This window comes from Ambystoma mexicanum, chromosome 2p (assembly GCF_040938575.1).
Source record: "Ambystoma mexicanum isolate Mex_15411 chromosome 2p, UKY_AmexF1_1, whole genome shotgun sequence".
Taxonomy (NCBI): Eukaryota; Metazoa; Chordata; class Amphibia; order Caudata; family Ambystomatidae; genus Ambystoma; species Ambystoma mexicanum.
The window spans coordinates 910,358,956-910,385,833 of record NC_090923.1 but is presented as its reverse complement, the minus strand read 5'-3'; the positions used below and the strand labels follow the sequence as shown (position 1 = coordinate 910,385,833).

At 48.7% G+C, this 26,878-nt stretch overlaps 1 protein-coding gene across 1 annotated transcript in view; it reads left to right on the top strand.

The window, feature by feature from the left end:
* The first annotated feature begins 6,678 nt into the window (after positions 1 to 6,678).
* Positions 6,679 to 26,878, top strand: part of LOC138566897 (prolactin-releasing peptide receptor-like) — a 215,745-nt gene continuing 195,545 nt past the window's right edge. The window contains exon 1 of the mRNA XM_069644624.1: positions 6,679 to 6,810. Coding sequence (XP_069500725.1) covers positions 6,680 to 6,810 — 131 coding nt within the window. The 5' untranslated portion in view covers position 6,679. The remainder of the gene's footprint in view (positions 6,811 to 26,878) is intronic.

Below are 26,878 nucleotides of genomic sequence, written 5' to 3'. Positions count from 1 at the left end.
TTATTTGTTTTCAGTTCCTGTTACTCACGATTGTTTGCTTTACGCCACTTCTTCTTATGCTTCCTGTTTTTTTCCCAGCCAGAACTGGCTGAGCATTGGGTTGCCTTAGAGCCGATATTTCCTTTGCATCAAGAGTCACCTCCCTCAATGGGACTTCGGCCTATATAAATTCCTCCATAGTAGTGGACTACGACAGGGGGCTGTCATCGAAAGTGTTTGGGTTGTCTACAACCAACTGATCTGAGAGCTTAAAGCTGTTAGAGATGTATTTGTTGGATGGGCATGTGTCAGTATTGCCATATCCGCCTCAATGTTAGTCAGATGATTTTTCATACTTAGTAAGTTGCCTTGCAGATCACTCATCAAGGTTGCATGTTGTTTTAATTCAAATTTTATTTTGCCCCGTGTCAGTAACTATCGTACTGATTGCTGATTCTAGGCCCACTAGCATTGAGTCACAGCATTCCGCCTCTTTGCTAAACTCCAGAAGTATAGCGAGACGGAAAATCTCCCTTCAACAGTTCAAAAACATTGACTAGTGAGCTTAAAACAAAGTATAATGCTTTTAAAGTGTGTTCACTTGGGCCCTGTGGGTGGTCAGTTATTTGATCTTGTGTGTGTGAAATTGGCTTGTTTATTTAACCTACTGCCAAGATATCATTTAACTGATCCAGTGAGTCCTGCGAGCCCACAAGAGCCGGCATTATCATAATTGGGTTCAAGTTTAGCTCCATTTCCTGTGCTTTATTCTTTACCTTTCCAGAAATATTTGCTTCATTTACTGGCTGACTAGAGACCAACACCTCTATTTCACATTCCACGTGTTCCTGCATCACCTGAACTGAGTTACCAGGCTCATAGTTATCGACATCTCCCAAACTCCTAGTGTGCCCCTCTGAGAAGAAATCGGTGATTTTTATATTCATGGATGTATCCGGCAAAGTATACTCGTTTCCATTTTCAAGACTTGCCTGAGTTTTTTGTTTGTCGGCAGGGGACTATAGGCAACATTCTGCTCATTTGCCTGTAGCCTATTAATTTCCTTTAGATGACAGTTTGCCAAGCATCAATGTTGGAATTATTTCTGCGCTTCGCCGTCCAAGGCTATACAATCAATTTCTATGGCCTTGGGATCATCACGGGGATTGCCACTATGCAAGTTATAGATGTTGCTCATACTGACCGGTATTTTACACCCAGGACTTGCACTGTAGATAGGCTTTCGATTTTGATTAAATTTCCACAGGTCAGGCCAGGCCATCTACGTCTCTGCGGGTAGGTGAGCAGCTGGCTCACCACTGCTTCACCGCTGCTGGAGCTGCTTCATGACTTGAGGAGGGCTTGGTGCTTAAGTCTTTTCCTTGGCTTAATGTTATGTTAGGCAGTCCCCACCTCACAAATTGAGCATACTCTCTGGCTTTGAGCCCTTCCGCTGTCACCTCCAAGGTTGACTATATCACTCAATCACTCTGTATCACTCTGGAGTTTACTAAGTATGGTAGTGGGGGGTCCTCCCTCCTCTCAATCAGTTCCCCGAGTCTGTGCACTCCAGGCTCTAGTGCACTAAGCCTGTGATGGCTTAAGGGCTATACACCATAGGCTATGCTCTGAGCATGCGTTCAGTCTATTGGTCAGAGTGCCCGAAACATACAAAGGATACTGGACATACACATTTGAGGGTCCTTATAGAAAGGGTGCCAGTGATGAATGTATAGAGCCTCCTGTTACAATAAGGAGCATAGACAGTGGCAAAAGCTAGCCAGCGGGAATGCAGTGATCTTTTTTTATTTTTATTTATTCCTAGAGTTTGGCTAGAACACTTAGAGGCAGCCATAATACAAAGCGCAGATGAGTGCAGATAAGTACAAGATGTATCCAATAACCCCCCCCCCCTTCCGCCCGCCCTGCTCTCTGCTTACCCCCTGCTCAGCAATCTTCTTGCTGCATCTTGTGGGCAGCCCCCGTCCCCCTCCACCACACGGCAACCAAAATCTATCAGGAGCCAGGAATCACTAGAAATACCACTCACCACTCACCCCTCAGGAGATTTTGGTGATTTGGTAGTCTGGTAGACTGTTGGTCTCTGTGATGCTGAAGGTGGCTGGGGAAGGCTGGGATCATCCACCAGAGGGAGGCCTGATGCCCAGAGCTCATAGCCAATTCCGGGGCTGAAGGAGGCTGGGGAAGGCTGGGGAAGGCTGAATCATCCATCAATGGGAGTCCTGATGCACAGAGCCGATTCTGGCCCAAAGTACACACTCAGGTCCAGGCTCTGTGCCTGCGTGTCAGAACCCCCCCAAACCCCTGTCCAATCCAGGGTATGTATCAAGATTGGCTGTTGAACCCGTTGTGTAGTCGACAAATTCTTCCTGTCAATGTATCTCTCAGGAGTACCAAAGGACAGACTAAGAGGTCCATTGACTGAAAGATTGGTTGGACACCCTGGAACACTGCTGGCTGTAAAGCAAGCGCACTAGATCAGTACAACAACATATGCAACACTTGACAGTAATGCAGGCATGGAAGTTACCAAAGCTAACCTGGGCATATGACAGTAGTTCCCTTGAATATATTGTTTCTGACTCCCTGTTCCCAGCCAGGAGAAGGCGTTACCCTGTGAACAGATGATGCAGGTAAACAGTCAAACCAGAATGTACAAACAATGAGCGATGATGACAAAATGCAACACGAACTAACAGAATTGGTGGTCTCTTACCAGTGGGTGAAATGCAAGCAGGTTGTTGATATGGAGCTCTTTGCAGAATGGGTGAAAACAGTCTTGCAAGGTTTCCCCTGAGCCAGCGGCACGGGGAACCTAAATTCCAAAATCGGTAATAAATCCCAAGTACCCTGACTCGACTGCACGAGGACGCCTTTACCAAGTCTGCGCTCAATAAGGAAGTCTCAAGTCCGAGCACACACAACCGCTAAATTCGATATCCAACGTGACCAAAAGAAATACGTAGAGAATTCAGTGCCGGCAATGAGTGGGCAATACAGCACAATCTGTGAAGAAAAAGGAATCAGTGGGCAATCCGAGTCAGGGTTTTCACTGGAGGAAACAAAACAAGACGCGAAGCAAGAGAAGTCCGTAGGACAGTCCGAGTCAACATACCAAGTTCATGAACCAAAAGCAAGGGGCGAAGTAGATAGCAGGTCCGGTAAGCAGGCAAAGGTCGTAGACAAGTGAATCAAGAGAGTACGTAACACAAAACAACCGCTGAATGAGCAAATTCAGAAGCACCGCCACAGCGTTTGAGGCAGGGCTTTATGGAGAATCACCTGAGCCGTAGCGGTGTGCCTGAGGACAGGTGTGCAGAGCGCCATCTTCTCCAATGCACCCCCCAATGCGCACAGAATAATGCGCCGCAGATGGGAAACCTGCCAATACATGATCTAGAATGCAGAAGTCTTTGTTTAGCTTTAAGTGAGAACTGAGGAGAAACAGAGCTAGAAGACTGAGTATGTTCATGTCTCTGAATGTGGTGTGATGTTTTCCTGACACTGCTAGTGCTGTAGTCACACTGCTGCACTCACTGCCGTAGCTCGGCCTTGGAGGTCTCAGTCTCGGTCACAGAAACTCTGAGACTGCCAAACCTAGGGACTCGCTTGCTCAGACTAGAGGAAGGCACCTCTAGCCGCGATCTAGCGGTGGTCACGTCAAGCCACACTGCTCTGCTCACTGATATACCTCTGTGCAGTGAACGCAGCCGCTTCTGACGTGCCATAAACCTCCTCATCTAGCAACCCAAAATGGTGGTGCGGATGTGGAATATCCTGGGCCTCCTACTGTTCCTCCTCCTTTCTTGTGCAAGTACAAGTGTGAGCAATGCATGGTCTACCATTCTCGCTGTTTTCAATTACAATTGTCCAGAGCTTTTAAGGTTTGCACCTGCTCAGGGTGCCAGTACATTTCTGGCCCTTTGATGTTAGCGTGACATCACTATCTTTTGTGTGAATTCGGTGTGCGTGGCATTTCTCTGCGGAATTCCACCTTCCGGTGGGTGTGCGCTCACCTGTGGTTTTTTGAAATTGTATGCAAAATTAAACGATGTTAGATTAACCTCTGGAAAATGTCTGGGACTAATCAGCACACATTTTCCTATGCGCACCACACAACAGACTCTTAGACCTGTTTACTTAGGGTGGACACAGCCTCCAGGCTGAGTCCTCCCTGTTACATTTAGTTGGAATGTGACACCCAGCAGTACATCAAGGCATCTCAAAAGGGGGAGGGCAAAACCTTCCTCCTGCCATGGCCAGCCTAATTAAATAACAAAGACTCCATGGATCCACCCTATCCTTTATTGGACCTGCTCGGGGCAGTGACACATACTGATGAGAGTTAATTTAAGCAGTCCCATGAGAGGCATGGTGACAGGGCTAACAAAAGACAGGAAACCCCAACACCTTTGATATGCATCTGTGTCAAACTGAAGCCAGCTCCCGCCTCTTACTATCAATGACAGTGAGCTGTCATATCTGGTACATGTGTTTACAGTAGGCAACCCCCACAGGGGGACCCCATTCAGAGGGTAGGAGTATGTGGATTGATGGAGACAGAAACTCTGTTCTCGCCACAACTTCAAGGGAGACCAACCTTTAATCGGGAACCACAGAGAGCACAATTAACCCGAGAAACCCTTTGATCCACAACAGACAAGAAGATGGGTGGGACTTAGTAGTACATGTTTTCACCCCTTTACCTTTCCTGTTGCAAAGCACTCTGGTTAAGAGCTCACGCATAACAGAAGATTGTTGGTGGGGACCCTGGATTGGTTCATTAAGGTAGGCTTAGCCTACACCAATCACTGGGGCCCGTTTGGCTTCAAAAGAGGGTTGAGCCCTCTTTTGGCAGATCTTCTGAGGACTTGCAGTGAGTAGCAAGAAGAACTTGTTGCGACCCTGGCTGAAGGTACAGTCTGCATTATAACTTCCACCAGTGAAGGAAGGCAAGGAAATCCAAGAGGGAAGCAAGATCCCTCCCCTAAAAATCTCCCAGGGAACAGAGGGAGATACTGAATCCAGAGGACCCTCCAGCAGCTCCAGAACCGGTAGCCAGCCAGCACACAGCGTGCCCTGCTAGGCTCTGCAGCAAGCTTCATAGGTGGGAAGTGCCAGAGAGTCTCTCAACCTAACCAAAGACATGGCCATTGCCTGCAACACTCTCCTTAGCTTTGGGCTGTCCACCTTAAAGGATGACACAAGCCCAGTGAAGAACCTAGTAGTGCATCAACAAACATCAAACAGCATCAGCCTTAAGGACATTTTCGAGCCAGTTGAGCTCCTCGATCTGCAACCGACTGCACTGCTGCTGACTGTTGTCAGGCAGCTGTCTCCGGTCTTGAACTCTGTCGCAGACCTGCAAAGCGCCCTGAGAACGACTCTACACTGTTGAGCACCAAGAACTTCTACAAGCAGAAGGTGCATTGTGTTTCTGTCCCCCTGGCCCTTCTCTGAAGGCCCCTGGTAACATTGTACGACCCATTGCTTCCTTTGTGCTGAAACCAAGTATCCTTGAACTATTGTGATTAATTACTTTACTAACTACCCTCATGTCAGTATCCGGAGTGCATTCCTTTTCCTTCTTGAAAATGTCTGTCCTCTGCATTCCTTTGCAGGGTGGGTTGTATTGTGTAGTGTGCTAGTACTGTCTGTTGAATAATAATAAAGTAAATATTTGTATACAACCTTGAATGGACAGTCCCTTTTATCATTGGGTAATAACTGTATTTTTGCTGTGTTGCAACTAACCAACGGTCCAGACCTTTCGAGGATAAGCCTGCCGTTCCGTCCACATTACCAAAATTGGAGAAGGAGGTCTTATAATTCACTTGTATTCCAATGTGTTCGGGTCCCTTCTGGTGTACTAGATGTCTGGGATTGATGGATCGTTCAGAATCCGAAAGTCATCCCTGGACCACTGGTGCCCTGGAAGTTGATTCGTCACAATTACCCGTTCTCTAGGGCCACGACCAAATTATGAAATAGTTCTTTAACTAATGAGGAATTGTGTTTATTCTGCTCCTTTCTGACACTTTACGCTGGCTCCGTTTCGTTTGCGATAATGTGACGCCATCACGTTGAGCCAATGCGCACAGGATAGGAACTCAGCTGAAAGAGCCAGCCAAAAGTGTGATCTGTGAATCGCTTTGTTTTTTTTTTTTTTTTTGCAGGGTGCAAAGTGCACTTTTGAAGAGCAAAGCCACTTTGCGTTGTGCAAAACGTTTTGTAAATGAGGCACCCTCACTTTCTTTTTTGTGTAGCATTGTGACTGGTGTAAAACGTTCATAACAATGCTCCGGTCCTTTATGTGTTAACGTACGCATCTGTTTGCCAGAACTATTAATACAAACCCACACATTTCAGCGCTGGCACTGTTTGTTAAAGGCCCTTCTATGTGTTTACCCTCTCTCTGAGTACAGTGAAGTGGCAGCAAGACGGGCAGCACGTTGGCGCCTGAAAAACAAATAAACGCCTTGCGTACAGCATACTGCAACCTTGTAAATCGGGCTCTGCTCCTGTATGCGATCTGAGCACCTCTAGGCGCTGTAAGGTGGCCTCGGTCTCATGTGTTTGCGTGAGAGCCTGTGTGTGCGATCTCTGCTCTGGGTGGGTGGGAGCGCGGCAGGAGGAGGGAGGGCTGCCTTCGTGTCCCTCCCCGCTCCATGCCAGGCTGATGCCTTCACGTGTGCATTGGGAGCGCAGAGCCGCATGGCACTTGGCGAGGATAGGTTGCAGCGCTCGAGCGGGAGAAGAGAACTCAGCAGCGCGCGGAGCTCCCAGCCAACGCCGAGTCCAGCCGCGCAGGTACGGCAGCTGCGCCTCCATTCTTGCTGTCGCGGGTCACTGGGGAGGTTTGCACGGCGCTGTCATTGAATATAGCCCAGCGCTGTGCATGTAAGGTTGTGTTAAGGCGCTTTAGTTGTCAGCTCTTCAGCCCATGACATTTAAGAACGTATTTTACATGTGTACGGTATTCTCCACGACATGCCCAGCAATACGGGCACATGTTATGTGTAGATGGGTTAAACGTGAAATACAATGTGCTATTTATTGATGCCCTCATCCACGGGTGTCCACGTTCTCTGCGAATATCCGGAAGTTGCGTGCGTGTGTCGCCCAACTCTTCAGAGGCTTTGGGCAGCTCTCTAGGTAGAAGGAAAGGGCTTGTGTTTAGCCCCAAAGCCAGTTAGAGGCTGTGGGCATCTCGCCAGGGCAAAGATGTGTGGGCATCTCTCCAGGGAAACGTGGTGATACCTTCCCGGCTGTGGTCACCTGACGCGAAGGAACTCGTGTAGCTCCCCGGTTTTGGGCAGCGTCTGGTGCACATCTCTCAGTGGAACTGACTCATATGTAGCTCCCCAGCTGTGGTCGACCATGCAGGAAAGAGTCGTGTGTAGCTCCCCAGATGTGGTCAACTCTCTAGCGAAGAGGCTCGCGTGTAACTCACCAGCTGTGGGCAGAGACGTGTGGGCATCTGGCTAGGGAAGAGTCGTGTGTAGCTCCTTAGCTGCTGCGGACCCCTCAGAGAGGAAACTCGTGTGTAGCTCCTCTGTGGTCTGTGGTGTAGCTGTGGTCAGCCTTCCGGGTTAGAGACTTGTGGACCGCTTTCCGGGGACGGGAATGGCGTGCAGCTCCCCAGGCCAGAGGCTGTGGTCATCCCTCCAGGGAGGAGACTAGTGTGCAGCTTCCCAGCTGGGGTCCTACCTCCAGCGAGGCTGCTCATGGGCAGCTCCGCAGGGGAACACAGTCGTGTGTAGCTCCAAAGTTCAGAGGCTGTGGGCATCCCCCCAGGGCAGAGGCTCGTGGCCAGGGCTGCATGGGGGAGATCGAGGGGCATCTCTCTGGGTAGCTGTTTGGGGCATCTCCCAAGGGGCAAAGGTCAGTGGGTAAGCCTCAAATGGTCTGTGGTCTCTGGGCAGGTCTCCAGGCGGAGATTGATGGTTGGCTCCCGACAGCACAGACCTGTAGCCAGTTCTTTAGGGCAGCTTTCCAGGGTGTTTATAAAGGGCACTGGGCACACATTGTGGACAGCTGTCCATGGCCAATATATGTGTGCAGTTCTTCAGGGCATAGGCCGTTGGGCAGCTGTGGAAGGTGTGGAACACTCGGCAGCTCAATAAAGCCACTGGTAGGTGCCGTGGGAAGCTCACTGAAGCCTAAGAAGCCGTGTACTTAGCGCCCCAAGCCAGAACTCTGTACGGTAAGAGAGCTCTGTAAATAGATGACACTGATGGGAACGCTCTCAGATCAGGTTAGAGAGCTTCCAATACCAAGTCTAGACTTCGTTTTTATTTATTTATTTATTTATTTATTTATTTATTTATGTATTTATTTATTTACAAATTTACATCAGTATCATGAAACGGTATCTCTAAGTTAATATAATATACAGAAGACAGCAGGAAACCATAACATATAATACAGCAGTACAACAGAATCCCATCCCCCCATAAAATAAAATAAAAATAAATAAATAATCAAGTTACATTAAATCATTAACTTTTCCCCACATTGTATCATATGCAGACAGTTTGTTCTTTAATTTGTAAATCATCTTTTCAATTTTAAAAAGTTTGTGCATCTCCTCAACCCAGTCATCAGATAAAGGAGCAATCCTAGCTTTCCATCCACGAAGAACCAGGCGTTTGTGGTGATGATGCTCCTGAAAAGCCATTTATTATGTGCAGAACTAAATTCATCTAGTTCGGAATCATCTCCCAATATCACTGTCTAAATTTAGTTATTTAAATGGTGGCTACAATAAGGGTTAATAAAAACAATCAACTCAGTTCAAGTTACCATGCCAATGAGGTCACGCCTGAGCATGAATGCCAGCAGAGCAGCACTGCAGGGAAGCACGCGAAGACAGTGGGCAACGGAGAGCAAACAAAGTGCCCACGGGCAGCAGGAGTGCCAGCGGGGAGCAGGGGATAGCGCCTGCGACGTCGCCATCAGAAACCGCTCAGGCAAAGCGTTATAGTGCCAGTAAGACTAGTCTAGGGTTTAGAGGGTATTGCCAGAGGGGATCAATTAGGGGCCACCCTGCACTTGCGGATTCACTGGTACAGTGAGTACATAAGGTACAGATCGAGATTCTGTTCCGATAAACTGAGGGTGTGCAGTTCAGAGAGGAAAGAGGGAGCTTTAGATGGAAATACAGAACTGCGGTACAGAGGGTACTGGCAGAGCTTCCTTGGACGAGCGAGGAATGTGCAGTTCAGGGGGACAGAATGAGCTTTAGACGGAACTCCAGAATTGCAGTACAGCGGGTACTGGCACACATTGGAATGAACTAGGGATGTGCAGTTCAGGGGGGGAAAGAGGGAGCTTTTGGTGGAACTCCAGACTTGCAGTACAGCTGGCACTAGGGATGTGCAGTTCAGGGGGAAAATAGAGAGCTGTAGATGGAAGTACAGAACTACAGTACAGCGGGAACTGGCTCAGCTTCCTTGGACGAACTAGAGATGTTCTTTTCAGGAAGTAATACTGACAGCTTCTGTTATCATGAATTTGGCGTGTGCATTTTAGAGCGAACCAACAGAGTTTCTGTGGAATAAACTTGGGATGGGCAGTTGATGGGCCATCGACACTCTGGTATTATTAACTTCAGCGGGTACTGTCAGCACTTAATTGGGGCATGATCATCGGTCGGGTGTGGGACTAGGGTGCTCAGCTCCAATTAACTAATAGAGTTTTAGTTTGAAGTAGTGATGTGCAATTGCTGGGGTACGGGGCTCCCACTCAGTACTGCTGGATCTTCGATTTTACAGCCACTTAGCAGGAATTGGCAATGTGCAGTCCAGTGGCAACTGACGGATCTTTGTGGTGGGAGAGCGATATGTGGCTCAGATGGCACAGGCGGGCCCTCTGCGTGCATGAACAAGTGGCTAGAAGCCCAGAGAGCACTGCCAGCATTTCTTGGGCTGGATTAGAGTGCTGTATACTCAGTGGCAAAGCAAAACATTTAGACACCATCCCACCCCTGTGAGCCATGCTGAGCGCCCCACCAGCTCCTCAACAAAGCAGGGGGCGCTCCACAGTCCGAGCTGGCGGGACCACCACGCCTGATGATCATGCCGCTGCAGGGGCATGCCGTGCACTGCACTAGGTGAAATATGTCAGTTCTTTTTTTAATCACAGCTTAAATCTTTCACCTAGCCTAGAAATAAGCGGGTGGTGCCTGTCCCTGGCACCCAAAGGTACCAGGCATCATGGGTGGCTGATGAAATTTTAATTGGAGGAGCACAGATTTTTCTCACAAATGCTAGGAGGGCTTACGCACACAGCCCTGGCCCGCCCAAATAAAAGCGAGAAAAAAGTGGCAGCGCCTGCTTCCCCACCGTAGCCACCTGTCATTGGAATGCTCTCCCACCGCATCTGAGGGAGGAACAATCTTACTGGGTTTTGAAAAGCCTTGAAAACCTGTCTCTTTAGCTAGGTCTGACACTGTGAGACTCTGCTTGTTTCTCATAACATTGGTCATGCCCATATATTGCTGACTGCACCAATATATGGCAGTATTCCCTTCTAAGAACATATTCATGTTTGCTTTGTTCATAATGCCAGTACTAATACTATAATAAAACACGTCCAAGCTGGCTCTGCCAATATATGCAAGTGCCCCCACAAAATAACATAGACCTTTTGGCCATGCCATAATATGACAACATGTCAAAACTTGCTGCACGATTGTAGGCCAGTCTAGACATGTAATAACACCTACTATGATTGCTTTATCATAGATGACCAATAAAAAGTGCCATTCCACAGTAGGATATTATAGCTAAATTGGCTGCACCAAAATACCAGTCAAGCAATCTAATAACGTTTATCATACTTGCTTTATCAAAGATTCCCAGTAAAAGATGCCATACTACAGTAAGAAATGGCTAGACTAGCTCAACCAAAATGCCAGTCTTGCCATGTAATAACACATATCATGCTTTATCATAGATTCCCAGTAAAAGATGTCAAGCCACATAAACACCAAAATGCAAGTCTAACCACATAATTACACTTATGATGCATGCTTCATCATGGATGACCAGTACAACATTTTATGACACAATAAGGAATGGATAGATTGTGTGGACCAAAATGTCATTCGAGCAACATAATAACACTTGTGTTATGTTATCTTGCATTTGTATAGCATCTCCTGCCGTAGATTATGGCATTTAAGTGCCTTTTGTCTGTCAGAGATGCTAAGGAGGAGTATGACAGAACATTCAGAAGTGGTAGGGATAAGCAAAGATGAGTAGTCAGTTGGGATGAGGCCAAAGGAAAGGTAAGCTGCTCAGAAGGCAAGAGAAGGAAAAGGTGGAGGATTTATGTATACAATTGGACCAAATTTATTGTGGACTCAACTGTATTCTATGGGACGCAGAGCCTAAAGGAGAGGCAGCTGCAGGTGAGCCGAGGCATGTTGAAGCCATGACAGAGAAGACACAAACAGCAAATAATTTCTGCTTCCTTCCTTCCGTAAGCCTGCAACAAACCTTTTGGAGGGGTTGCAATCTGAATTTTCCAAGATTGAAAAAAACTCCCTGAAAAGGGAGAAAAAATCACCTTGAATTTATTGCAGTTTCCTCACTTATGTCATGGTTCCCAACATGTTTTTTTTGTGTGCAAACCCATAGGCTTGTGCTTCTGGGCAAGGTGCTTAAGGATGCAAAGCCTGTTTATTACTCTACAGTGGTCAGGCTTTGAGCCCTTCAGAGTGTTATGGTGAGCCAAGGCATATTGAAGCCATGCCCAAGAATACAGTGTCCAAATCCACTCTACTCAATCCCCTAAACCCAGAACAGCCAATAGTGGCAATAGTTCTACAGTTGTCATGCTTGCTTTATCATAGATGCCAAGTAGAAAATGCCATGCCAGCCCCCTGGACCCCCCAGCGCCTCACACGCACACATAATCACTTTGCCTTTGACAGCTGGTTCCTGTCGGACTAGTGAATGGGAGAATGAGCGCTGTCTTCCATGGATGTATACGATTTGGCCGTGGCACAATTGTTCGTGGCCAGATTGGTCGTGGTCAATTCAGCCCTGAAGACAATGTTGCTGTGGCTAAATCTGTCCAAATTTAAACCCCCCAACACCCCAAAACACTCCCCCACCCACTCCCTACTTACCCTTTTCATGTACACTTTGTCTCTGACCCTGCGGCGTGGGATCCGTCCCTCCTACGCAGGTCGGATCCGACACCGCAGGGTCCGTTTTTTTTTTCCTGGTCCCCCGCCTCCAAACCTCGAGAAGCAGTGGTAGCAGGGGTGTGACTCCCCCGCACACCTCGCTCCCCATGTTTGGTAGTGATTAACCAAACTGATTGTTTACAAACGATCAATTTGGGTACTGCCATCTTCCGTGCTCCAGCTGGATGCAGAAGGCCCCTAAAGTCAGGGTGAGGGCTGAGGTGGGTCCCCTGGACATGCAGTGGCGGGGCTCCCTGCACATCAGGGGCAGAGTGGGCCCCCACTACGCCAATATATCTCTTACTTATAAGTGACGTGCATCTCAGGGAAGTTGGCAGAGCGTCCTTGGGATTATCTAGTTATGTGCAAGTCAAGGGTAGTGACTGGGGTTTAACAAGAACTAGTAATGTGCCGGGCATAGGGTACTGACTAGGTTTTGAGATGAAATAGCAATGGGCAGGACAAAAGTACTGACTGGGATCTAAGATGAGCTAGTAATGAGTCTCTGGCGCAGCCTGGGGCCATGACACCCACCCCTATCCTTATTCCTGACAGTTAGCTTTCGATAATGGTAGGCAACAGGGTGCAGAATAGTAGAGTCAACGCATTGTTGCAACAAACCGGTACCCACGGCCACATCAGAGGCATCTGCATAAGGCAAGGTAGGATCAGAGTGTTGTAGTACTGGTGCTGTCGTAAAGGCGGCCTTGAGTGTCTCGAAGGCCTGATGGGCCTCCATATTCCAAGGGTATTCTTTCTTGCAACTGGTGAGTGCAGTTAGGGGGGCAACAATTGCAGAGAAGGACCAAATGAATTGCCTGTAAAAGTTGGCCAGTCCAGTACCGCCTTCACTTTGGCTTGTGGAACGGGCTGAGTTTTAGGAACAACTGGTAATGTGCCAGGCAGAGGGTACTGGCAGGGTTTAAGATTAGCTAGTAATGTGTTTGGCGGGTACTGGACTAGGCTTACCATGAGCTAGTAATCTTAGGGCAGAAGGCAATGGGCGGGATTAAGATGAACAAATGTGCAGTGCAGTGCGTACTGGATGGAGTTTAGGATGAATTAGTAATGTACAGTGCAAAAGGTACTGATGGTGTTTAAGATAACCTAGTAATGTGCGAGACAGAGGGCACTGGCCAGGGTTTGAGATGAACTAGTAAGGTGTAGCACAGAGGGTACTGGATAGGGATTAAGACGATCCAGTAATCTGCAGTGCAAATGGTACTGGGAGGATTTAAGAAGAGCTAATAATGCACAGTGCAGAAGGTACTGGTTGTGTATCAGATGAACTATTGATGTGCAGAGCAGAGGGGGATGGGTGGGTTTAAGATGGACTAGTAATGTGCATTTAAGGGGGTTCTGGATAGGGTTTAAGATCTAGTAATGTGCACCACAGAGGGTACTGGCCGGGGTTAAATATGTGTTAGCAATGCGCAGGTTGAACCGTTTGGGCCCAGGGTTCCAGGCAGAAGATACTAGCCGAGTTCAAGGAAAACTACTAATGTGCAGAGCAGGGGGCAAAGGGTATTGGCTGGATTTCAGATGAGCTAGTAATGTGAGGGGCAGAATGCGCTGGGTAGGGGTTAAGATGAACTATCAATGTGCAGCACGGAAGGTGCTGGGTGGAGTTTAAGATTAACTAGTAATGTGCGGTGGAATGGGTACTGGCAGTGTTTTAGATGAACGAGTAACGTGCATGGTAGAGGGCACCGGCGAGATTTAAGGTGAACTAGTTATGTGCAGCCCAGAGGATACTGGCCAGGTTTAAGGTCAACCAGTAACACGCAGGGTAGGGGATGTTGGCCGGACATAAGGTTAACTAGTAACGCGCAGGGTAGGGGATACTGGCCGGGCTTAAGTTAAACTAGTAGTGCGCAGGCTAGGGGATACTTGGCGGGTTTAAAGTAAACTAGTAACACTCAGGGTAGGGGATACTGGCCGGGTTTATGGTTTACTAGTAACGTGCAGGGTAGGGGAACTGGCCAAGCTTAAGGTTAACTATTAACGTGCAGGGTAGGGGAAACTGGCCAGGCTTAAGGTTAACTAGTAACGTGCAGGGTAGGGGATACTGGGAGGGTTTAATGTGAACTAGTAATGCACAGGGTAGGGGATACTGAGAGGGTTTAAGGTGAACTAGTAACGTGAAGGGTAGGAGATACTGGGAGGGTTTAAGGTGAACTAGTAATGCACATGGTAGTGCATACTGGCTGGGCTTAAGGTTAACTAGCAACACGCAGGGTAGGGGAAACTGGCTGGGCTTAATGTTATATAATAATGCGCTGGGTGGGGGATACTGGGTGGGCTTAAGGTTGAATGGTAACCCGCAGGGTAGGGGATACTGGCCAGGCTTAAAGTTAACTAGTAACATGCAGGGTAGGGGAAACTGGCCGGGCTTGAGGTTAACTAGTAACGTGCAGAGTAGGGGAAACTGGCCGGCTTAAGGTGAACTAGTAACATGCAGGGTAGTGGAAATTGGCCAGGCTTAAGGTTAACTAGTAAGGCGCAGGGTAAGGGAAACTGGCCGGGCTTAAGGTTAACTAGTAACATGGAGGGTAGGGGATACTGGGAGGGTTTAAGGTGAACTAATAACGCTCAGGGTAGGAGAAACTGGACAGGGTTAAGGTGAACTAGTAACGTGCATGGTAGGGGATACTGGGAGGGTTTACGGTTAACTAGTGATGCTCAGGGTAGGGTATACTGGGCATGTTTAAGGAGAACTAGTAACGTGCATGGTAGGAGATACTGGGAGGGTTTAAGGTGAACTAGTAACGCGCATGGTAGGGCATACTGGCTGGGATTAAGATTAACTAGCAACGCGCAGGATAGGGAAAACTGGCTGGGCATGAAGTTAACTAGTAACGCGCAGGGTGGGGGATACTGGGCGGGCTTAAGGTTAACTAGTAACATACAGGGTAGTGGATACTGGCCAGGCTTAAGGTTAACTAGTAACACGCAGGGTAGGGGATACTGGGCAGGTTTAATGATAACTAGTAACATGCAAGGTAGGGGATACTGGGCAGGCTTACGGTTAACTAGTAATGCACAGGGTAGGGGGTAGTGGGCTGGTTTAAGGTGAACTAGCAACATGCAGGGTAGGGGTTACTGGGCAAGCTTTTGGTTAACTAGTAACACGCAGAGTAGGGGATACTGGGCGGGTGTAGGGTTAACTAGTAACACGCAGGGTAGGGGATACTGGGCAGGTTTAAGGTGAACTAGTAACACACAGGGTAGGGGATACTGGGCGGGCTTAAGGTGAACTAGTAACACACAGAGTAGGGTATACTGGGCGGGTTTACAGTAAATTAGTAATGCGCAGGATAGGGGATAATGGCCAGGCTTAAGGTTAACTAGTAACGTGCAGGGTAGGGGATACAGGCCGGGCTTAAGGTTAACTAGTGACACGCAGGGTGGGGGATATTGGGCGGATTTAAGGTGAACTAGTAAAATGCAGGGTAGGGGATACTGGCCAGGCATAATGTCAACTAGTAACGTGCTGGGTCGGAGAAACTGGCTGGGCTTAAGGTTAACCAGTAACGTGCAGGGTAGGGGATATTGGGCGGGTTTAAGGTGAACTAGTAATGCGCAGGGTAGGGGATACTGTGCGGCTTAATGTTAACTAGTAACGTGCAGGGTAGGGGATAATGGCCGGGCTTAAGGTTAACTAGTAACGTCCAGGGTAAGGGATACTGGCTGGGCTAAAGGTTAACTAGTAATGCACAGGGTAGGGGATACTGGTCGGGCTTAAGGTGAACTAGTAACGTGCAGTGCAGGGGATACTGGGTGGGTTTAAGGTGAACTAATAACATGCAGGGTAGGGGATACTGGGCGGGTTTAAGCTTACCTAGTAACGGATATGTAGGGGATACTGGGCGGGTGTATGGGTTAACTAGTAACACGGAGGGTAGGGGATACTGGGCGGGCTTAAGGTGAACTAGTGACACGCAGGGTAGGGGATATTGGGCGGATTTAAGGTGAACTAGTAATGCGCAGGGTAGTGGATACTGGCCGGGCTTAATGTCAACTAGTAACTCACAGTTTAGACGAGAATGGCCAGGCTTAAGGTGAACTAGTAACGTGCAGGTTGAGGGATACTGGGCAGGCTTAAGGTTAATCAGTAAAAAGCACAGTAGGGGATGCTGGCCGGGCCTAAAGTTAACTAGCAACGCAGGGTAGGGGATACTGAGCGGGCTTTAGGTTTTTTTTTTTTTTTTTAAAATATATTTTTATTTTATTTTAAGTGAAAACAGTATAAACAAACTTGTGACATTATACCCAATAAGCCAATAAACACTTAGCAAAACACAACACTACACTCCCCCCCTCCCCCCCAAGAGCTCATCCACAGGGTAGTTCCGTATCGACCTGGTGTGGCCGGGTGACTTCCTCCTCCGAGGCAGTAGGTTCTCCTTGTGCCCCAAACAGACCAGTGACTAATGACCTCCAGGCTACTAGGTTGCCCACATCCTCCTCCCCGCATTTACTGCATGCCTCTTGCCAGACCATGGTTTCGGCTTCCGCCCATTTTTGGAGATCCCTCCACCACATCTCTATCCTAGGTTTGTAGCATTGCTTCCAGTTCATAGCTATCCTCCTCTTAGCGAGTATATACGCTAGGTCTCTCAGTTTCCCCAGATGTCTGGTGTTCTTTGGTCTGGAGAACCCCCCTAGAAGGCAAGCCCAGGTCGTGTCAATGCTTATCGGGACCCCTTTGTCAGCCAACTTCTGTGACACTTCTCCCCAGAAGACTTCAATTACTGGGCAGGACCAGAACATATGCGTCATGTCTGCGTTCTCCTCGTTACACTTCGGGCATGCCTGCTTGCCCGAGTTCGCAAACTTAGCTATTCTCTTGGGGGTCAAATACGCTCTATGTGTGATATATAGTTGGATTTGCTGTAATCTAGCATTTCTGGACACTTTTTTATGATATCCCAGAGCCCGTTCCCACATCCCATCAGTCATCTGAACCCCCACCTCCATTTCCCATTCTAGTCTCAAGTCTGTCAAGTCCTTTCCCACTCGGGACATCACCACCTCATACAATCTCGAGATCTCGTGTCCGCCCTCCGATATGTCATATATTGTATCAATCAGGGCGTCCGGATCCTCCGCTAACACCGTCTCAGGCCAAGATTTTCGGATAATCTGTACCAACCTGAGGTATGTAACATATTGGCCCCCATGTAACCCAGCTTCTTCTTCTAAGTCTGCAAAATCCTTGATGGCCCCATCTTGCCATATATCTCCTAACGTGGCCAACCCAACCGGTTCCCAGTACATTCTGATCAATTTTCTAAGTTGACCATCCCCCGCAATCAAGGCAACCAGTGGCACCTGCGGCGAACACGGATCCGGGCTTTCCAGTAGCCGGCATGCTCTACGCCACATTTTCCACCCAAGTAACAGCATACCAGGGCAAAGATTTAAGTCTTGTCTAGGGACCCAGATGATCTCCTTCAAATAAAACGGGGTGCAATCTGTCCCAACCAACCTGGACTCGGGAGATTCCTCATCAGAGAGCCACTGTGTAACATATTGCAATTGGCTCGCTACATAATAGGCCTCAAAATGTGGTAATTTAATCCCTCCTTTATCATAAAAGTTTTGTAGCTTCCACAGCGCCACTCGGTTGCGAGTGCCGTGCCATAGGAAGTCCCTGCACATACTATCGAGTTTGGTAAAGAACTTCCTAGCTATTAAGTATGGTATGTTGTTGAAGAAATGCAGCAGTCTAGGCAAGACAACCATTTTAAGCAACGCCCCTCGCCCTATCATCGCTAGCGGCAGCTTTTCCCAAAATCGCATAGACGCACGGATTTTATCCACAGCAACCTCGGTGTTATGAAGATGTTCGTTTCTCACAGTGTGATATATGTCTATTCCGAGGTATCGGAAGGACTCGGCTGCCCAAGGCACGGGCAATACCGGTAAGCGTTCCGTGGGGACCCTCGAATAGTACCCTAGGGGGAACATGCTCGACTTGTCAGGGTTAACTGCTATGCCGGACAATTCGGCGTACTTCTGCATGACCTCCAAAACATACTGGAGGTTCTCTTCCGGATACTTTAGGTACAGCAGCAAGTCATCGGCATATAAGGATATCAAATGGCTCTTTCCTCCCACCTCGATGCCCACCAGGTCATATTGCTGTCTAAGATATACAGCTAAGGGTTCCAAGGCCAATATGTATAACATCGGGGACCAAGGACATCCCTGCCTAGTACCCCTACTTAGGTGCCACTTATCGGATATCACTGATCCCGTACGCACCCTAGCCGTAGGCTGGCTATACAGTAGTCTCGCCCATCTGATATAGCCTGGCCCAAACCCATATTCCCCCAGGACCGCAAACAGCCATGGCCACCTCACCGAATCAAACGCCTTAACTGCGTCTAGGGAGATCACTGCCATTTCCTCATCTCTTCTGTTCCCTTCTTCTATCACTCGGTGGAGTCGCCTGTGATTATGAGTTATATTCCTGCCAGGGACATAACCTGTCTGATCCAAGTGTATCAGCCTGCCGATGACCTTGCGCAGCCTATCCGCCAAGACCGCTGTCAGGATCTTACTGTCTTGGTTTAACATCGACAGCGGTCTGTACGATCCACAGTGTTGTCTCGGCTTGTTAGGCTTGGGCAGTGGTACGATCAGCGCTTCTCTGAGCGTGTCTGGCAATCGGCCTCCCTCGAATGATTCGTTGTACATCTCCAGCATAGGGGGGAGTATCTCTGCGCTATAAGTTTTGTAGAACTCACTCGGGAGTCCATCAGTGCCCGGGGTCTTACAAGTAGGCAGCTGTTTCACCACCTCTTCCAGTTCATCTAGCGTAATGGGGCCATCTAACTCCTCCCTTTCCTCTGCACTAATCCTGGGCAGTTCTATATCTTCCAGTATGTCCCTGATTTTATTCAGATTGTCTTCCCCTTTGTCCTCATACAGCGCTTTATAATAATCTGAGAAAGCAGCGTTAACCTCTTCCTGAGTGTGAGCCTCCTCTCCGTCTTCCCTTTCTATCATCATGACCGGGGCCCTGGGGGTTTCCCTCTTATAAAGCCATGCCAGTAGGCGACCAGTTTTGTCACCTCCTGCATGTTGCCTCTCCACATATTTCTTGTAATTGAGGTCACAGAGCCGCTCCCAAAGCTCTGAGCATCGTTGTTGTAATTCGAGTACTAGGTCTGTGTCCCCTCCCCCTCTGGTACATTCACGCTCCAATTCTTTCTCCACTTTCTCCAGCTCAGCTAAAACCCCCCCCTGAAGGCCCTTTGATTTAGAAATAGCATCGCCCCTCACTACCACCTTGAAGGCCTCCCACAGTGTACCAGCCGAATCCACACTGCCCGTGTTCTCCTCAAAATACCTTGTAATCGTCTCTCTAATATCTTCTCTGAAGACCGGGTCTCTGAGCGCCTCCGCTCGAAGGCGCCATGTTGGAATCCGCCCTCTGGGGCGGCCATATTGCCAGGCCATCACCAAGGGCGAATGGTCCGACAGGACCCTCGCTCTGTATTCAACCTGTGTAGTTGTTATCGTCACTTCTGGCGTAGCAAAGAAGTAATCTAGTCTCGTGTGCAACTGTTGAGGGGCCGAATAATGAGAGTACTGCAAGGCCGTGGGGTGCTTCAATCTCCAGACATCTTCTAGTCCATAGTCGTCTAATAGTACCCGTAAAGCCCTGGCCGCTGGGGTGGGCCTGTCTACTTTCCTGTCGGACCTATCTATCTTGGGGTCAAGAACACAGTTAAAGTCCCCCCCCCAGATGATCGGTTCCCCTGCGCACGGGCCCAGGCGTGTACATAAAGTTCTGAAGTATACAGCAGTATTCTGATTGGGGGCATATGAATTAATAATACTCAGTCCTCTGTTCTCAATCAGTACCCTCAGTATTACCAGCCTACCCTCCGTGTCTATCTCCTCTCGTACAATTCTGAGTGGGACATGCGGGGCCACCCAGATCAGCACACCTCTGGCATAGGCCGAGTACGGGGAGCCCACCACTGTGCCTCCCCATTTTTTCTTAACAAGGTCTAGCTTATGTTGGGCCAGGTGCGTTTCTTGTAGCAGGGCTATGTCGATCTTCTGTCGTTTAAGATACAACATAACTTTATTTCTTTTCAGGTAATTATTGAGGCTTCGGACGTTCCAGGTGGCAATCTTGAGGTCACCCATGACCGATATGTGTCTTCCCACCCCACTTACGGGAACCTCTAGCAGTTCTCATGACACAGAAGGCGTCCCACTGCAGCCACTCCGCGAATAAGCTCATTCTCAAACTAACCACACACACAACCAAACTCCAACCCCCTTTCCCCTCCCTCTCCCACCCTCCCCCCAACACCACACACCCCAACTGTTGCCCAGCTTCAACAAAAGAGCTCAGGCACCCCCACATCTGGTTCCGCAAACACCGGTCCGTGCACGGAGCCCAGTAGGGTGAGGTCGCCCTAATGGCCACCTAACCTAAGCTATTGTGGGGAGAGAGTATCGCTCCATGGGGCTCCCGTTCAGTGATAATCTCAATGTTTGTGACAAACAGTACAACCAACTGACCTTCCATACCGAAGGTTCCAAACCGACTATAATCAAGTCTTAGGGTCCATGAGTCGCGCCATCTTGCGACGCCATTTTACGTCTTCCGCAGCTCCTCCAAGTCCTTCTGGGGCCGGTCCGCCGCTTCTTGAGGGCACCCTTGTGCGTCGAGCCACTCCCTGGCGTTCTCTGGGGTCTCGAAAAATAAAGTTTTATGCGCCTGTATGACCTTCAGCTTCGCAGGGTAAAGCAACATATATTTGTAACCGGCCTCCCTCAGCCTCCGTTTCACAGTCCCAAAGTTCATGCGGCTCCGCTGCACAGCTAGGGTGTAATCCGGATACGCCGTGATGTTTGCTGCTCCTCTCTTGATCGTGCCTCCTTTTCGAAAATGTTCTAATATTCTCTGAGCGGGCTTTAGGTTAACTAGTAACTCGCAGTTTAGACGAGAATGGCCAGGCTTAAGGTGAACTAGTAACGTGCAGGTTGAGGGATACTGGGCAGGCTTAAGGTTAATCAGTAAAAAGCACAGTAGGGGATGCTGGCCGGGCCTAAAGTTAACTAGCAACGTAGGGTAGGGGATACTGGGCGGGCTTTAGGTTAACTATTAACGCGCACGGTAGGGGGTACTGGCCGGGTTTATGGTTAACTAGTAACGCGCAGGGTAGGGGAAACTGGCCGAGTTTAAGGTTAACTAGTAACTCGCAGTTTAGACGAGAATGGCCAGGCTTAAGGTGAACTAGTAACGTGCAGGTTGAGGGATACTGGGCAGGCTTAAGGTTAATCAGTAAAAAGCACAGTAGGGGATGCTGGCCGGGCCTAAAGTTAACTAGCAACGCAGGGTAGGGGATACTGGGCGGGCTTTAGGTTAACTATTAACGCGCACGGTAGGGGGTACTGGCCGGGTTTATGGTTAACTAGTAACGCGCAGGGTAGGGGAAACTGGCCGGGTTTAAGGTTAACTAGTAATGCGCAGGGTAGGGGATATTGGCCTGGCTTAAGGTTAATTAGTATAGCGCAGGGTAGGGGTACTGGCCGGGATTAAGGTTAACTAGAAACGCACAGGGTAGGGGTACTGGCCGGGTTTGAGGGCAGAGCTTTTCTTCTGGCGAGGCAGGAGTGTGCAGTTTAGGCTTGCAATGAATGAACGAGCGGTGTGCAGTTCACCTTGTATTGATGGGCCAGACTTGGGATGACATAATGATGTGGACTGTATAAAGTAATGACTGTACTCCAGCGGCTGAACCACATACATAGGTCACATAACACTGACTTCGCTTCCCAGGATAACTTAAGACTGTGCAGTTCTGTTATAAGAGTTCAGCGGGTGAACCACTAATGTGCAGTTCTGATGGTAACTGTTGAACCCATATGCAGCAGACGTACATTAGTTGTTGTGGGGTGTGTGCGTCATGTCTTACGGCCCTTGCCCTCCCCATGAAATATTCCACCACAACAATATTGTCAAGTATTGGCAATAAAAGGCCGTAGGATTTTATTATTACAGATATGGTTATGGGAACATAAACAATAATCGCATATCATAACAATATCATACTTTTGGGCACCGTGTCCAGAGGTTACCCCCTCTGGCCCGTGCCGCCTTTCTTGTCCGACGACTTGTTGTGGTCACCGTACAGTGTCCTGAGTTTCTTTCCATTGTTCTTCTCCCCTTTTTCTAGGGTGGGGGGGGGGTTGTGGAAAGAAAACGAGCAGGAAGACACTGAGTAGCACAGCGAACTTCCCTATCCTGTTTGGGTCCCCATGCAGAGTCCACAAACAGTTTGTGCTTTTGGAGCTGCAAGCAGCTCATTATATAGGACCCAGGGCACCCCTTGGGTCTTTGTAGTATGTGGGGGGGGGGATGTGCGCCAACCCCCCAGGCCAGCCATCCAGCTGACTAATGGGTCCCCCTTCGCCCGGGGCAGGTGGGGGGGGGCATCCCTTTGTAGTTCCCTGCCTGGTTCTCATGTGTGCAAGGCACACATATATTCTCGTGGAAGGGTAAGGTATTTGTATTACCCCACCCTTCCTGTGCTTTGATGGGCCAGACACTGCTGTTTCCCTTATCTGTGGGGAGGGGAGGGGCGCTGATCCTGTAGGAGGGCTGCTGCCCCTCTCCTAACCCTGCTGCATGTAACAACAGTTACATGGCCTTGCCTTTGAATCCGGCCCAGCGGCATTGCCCATAACCAGAGAATTTCTGTGTAGAGGTGTTTTGTTTGTATTTTGTTTGTATACTTTAGCACTGTCGCAGCTTCACAGTTGCTTCTCGGCGCTTAAGCCAGTGACGTGAATTTCAAAGGGCAGCGGTAGAGTTTCCATGTGATGGACTATTGATGTGCAAGTGAAATGTTACTGTCAAGAGTGCACATGGACTAATCATGTGAACGTGGGGTGGGACCGACCGAGCTTCCTTGGGATGAACCGCGGATGCAGAATTCAAAGGGCACTGACACGGCTTCCTTGGGATGAACTGGTGACATGTAGTTCGGATGGTACGGGCAAAGGCTGGGATGTGCCAGTCATGGTCAGGTTTCATGGTACCGACAATGCTCCATTAGTATGATCTAGTCATGGAGAATTCGAACGGTACTGGCTCGGTTCCCTTAGGATGGTTTAGTGACGTGCAGTTCAGGGGTTACTGGCAGGGGTTCGTGTGAAGTGCACAGGTCAGCTGGCAATGCTTTCGAATTAAGTAGTGCTGTTCAGGTCTAAGGGTGCTAGCAGAACTTTCGTGGGGTGCCCTGGATATGCAGTGTTACTAGAAGGCTGGCGACACCGCTTTGGGTGAACCGGTGTCGCGCACTTCGTGTGTCATCGAGATAGGCTTGCGCTGATCCATCAGTGCACACTGACAGGGTGTGTGATGAAGGGGCCGCGTGCAGCTCAGGTGGCGGTGGCAGCTCATCTTTCGGTGAGCTAATGATCTGCAGGTCAGAGGGCACTGACACCACTGTCAGCATCTGCTAGTTAGCGCTCTGCAATCAGAGGACACTGTCAGTTTCCTTTAGGGTGCACTAATGAACAATGGAGCAGCTTCCTCGCGTTGCCAACAGGGGGAACACTTAATACAGGGATTCACAGCCAACAAAGGGGGAACACTTAATACAGGGATTCACAGCCAACGCGCTGCCCATGCAAGCCGGACATTCTGGAACAGCGCTTTGGGCACCGGACGTTCCGGCGCAGAGCTTTGTCGCCTGTCTTTTTTTTTGGCGTGGCCATTAGGGCACACGGACCTGTCGCCGAGCTATTTATGTTTTACTTAAATATATTGTCCACCAAAGCATGGGAAAATGTGCCATGCAGAAATCGGTTGCTGTGTCCTTTGCAAACAATTACATGTGGGACACAGCAACCTTTTTCTGCTTGGAACGGACACTCACAGCGCAGCTCCTTGTGCTGAGCGGCTTTTGTTCACTTAAATATACTGTCAACCAAAGGAAAGCATTTGCCTGTGCTTTGGTTGACAATATATTTAAGAAGCGCCCTAATGGCTGCAACCAACAGGGCTCGTTTGAACGGGACCGGCGCCAAAAGTGCCTCGCCGAAACGGCGCTGCGCCAAAACACGGCGTATCGACTGTATATTTATTTATTTGTTTATTTAGTTATTGTCACATACAAGCCACAGCTTGTATAGGCTCTGGTATTGCTGTGGATTATCTCCCTCTTACACAGCCTGGAAGGAAGTCTCCGCAGCTGGAGTGGCAGCCTCCAACCCCTGTCCCCGTGCAGCCCTTCTACTGGGAGAGGCCAAGCCATCCTACCGCTGGCGCGGCTTAAGTGGGCCAAGAGGGCGAGGTACATCACGTGAGCCTCCTGCCCGATCCATTTGTGACATGTAAGTTAGGACCCAATGCAGATGCCGCTGCGCTGGTTAATGCACGTGCGGTGAAGATGTATGGGCAACTCGGCTAGCATCCTCATGAGATCAATAAACCCAAGACCACATCTGCTGCGTTATTGATTATCCGTATCAATATTGTTATCATTACTACCGACATGGCCGGTTTGCAGAAAGGGGTTGACAACACTTTTTTTTATATTGATAGCCGTGCAGTTGTGCACACACGTCTTCTGGGGTTACCCTCTGAACCTACACCAGCCTCCACTTTACTGCGGCGAATTTGAGAATCGATATTAAACACTGAAATCCTTTTCCAATGTACCCACGCGACTTAACTATCAAGCCTGCGGGAATTCAATAATGGTCGCTTAGTAATCGATTTACACAGATTCCACTTCTTTCCATAGCTCCTAATCGACATTAGGCCTCACTTCAGCTATCTGGGAAGAAGTCCAACCCGACTTAAACTCGGGGTCCAGGCATCTGCACAACGCGGGCTGCACGTGCATTAGTCAACTGAGCTATCTTCACTGCATTAAATGCGGCAGTAATCTAGAAGGTACAACATGGCGATGTCTTAAATGCAAGAGGGTGCGTTTCTGAAGGGCGGGTAGAATCTTACAACAGTCATGCAGACTTTGACTGACACCCCACATCTTCGGGTTCGCACTGAGTTTTTTCTCAGGTGGTCGTTTAGGATGTCAGTTCCACAGAAACGCTAGTTTTTTTTTTTTAACAGTGATTGATAATAGTGCGCGTGGTCATCTTGGCACCTTTACCCAGAATCAGCAGTAATAATAATTTAGCATTTATATAGCGCTACTGAGCGCTGCTTTTTTTTTTATTATTATCCACGGTGTGTGGTGCTCAATTGTCGACCACGGAAGGACGAAAGGCTGAGTTTGGCACTGCAATGATTCAAGCCTGCGCCAGCAAGCTCTGCACGCAAGTCAAAGCGAGCGCTCTACTCGCTGTGCTATCTGACCGGATGAACGTCCGCCTGCATGTGCTCGATTCACTGATTCTAGCCATATCTCAGCAACAGGCCATAAGACAGATAGAAGCAGGGCCGCTTTAAAATGTGTTGTGTCAGACAAAGAGAGACATTTAAAAACAAGTGCTAAAAAATCACACACTTTTTTCAGTTTTGGGGCTCTTCAGTGCGAGTCTCTTAACATGCGCAGCAGTAAGCCAGCTCAAGAGTTAACAAGTACTCTTCAACTATGATGATATGGTTTCCAAAAACAGGGGAAACATACTCGGTGCTGAGGCACTGCAGCCCCTGGGAGGGCGAGGGGGGCTGTAACAGACATTAATGTCCCGCACCTGAGTTGTGGCCCAAGGTGAAGCCAAGAGTGCATAACAAGAGAAGGGACCTTATCTTACACCTGTAACAGCCCTGCCCCGGGGCTTCAATGACAGCAGGCTCGAGCTGGCCTGTGGGGCAATAGGCCCATGGGCCAACCAAAAATGCAGTCTTTTTGGTCAAAGTGGGCCACTTTTTGAGCCAATGTGGGCCAGTTTGATGAGTTACTTCACTATGCGGCTAATGGTTTTGACGAGTGTTGCTGAAAAAATATTCTTTAAAATGCACAATTTGCATCACATTTTATCAAAAGACTCCTGGTTGGGGTACTATTCAAACAGATACCAGAATCCCTAGAGACTGTAATTGAAAATTAATTAGCACCACCTGAAAAGGTACACAGCCTCCCTGAAGATTGTTTGAGACAAGAAAGTACTTGGTGGAGAAAAGCAACAGAGGAATTGAACAGCAGCACATGGGATTCAACCCTGTTACTATTGCATATTGTTGGCATTTAACCCAGATACTATTTGCATCAAGAATTTTTGACTGGGAACGTAGTGCGTGCCTGACCTTTTTTCATTACTATTCAAACAGTGTCACAAAAGGAATGAATAGCCATTTGCAACTGTGCGCCACTTTTTCATTAGTGCCCGAGACAATTTTGTGGCCCAGTCCAACCCTGAATGATATTATAATATAAGCTACTGATCGTAGTTACAGAATGTTATGTGAGAAACAGCAGGCTCTGCATCAACGGTTAAGGACCTCTTCTGGTCCATGGTTTTTAACGGGCCACAACATTTCAATGTTATTGTATTGGTTTACAGTCCACCGCTGATGGCTACATCGGTCGTTAACGCCCACCACACATATTATAGGGCAGAGATGTAGTCGAAGGCCTACCATTTTAGGAAGGGCATTAGCAGGATGATATGACCAAAGTAGTGGTCTGACCCTGCCGGTAATGGACGACTGCCCAAGTTAAGGGC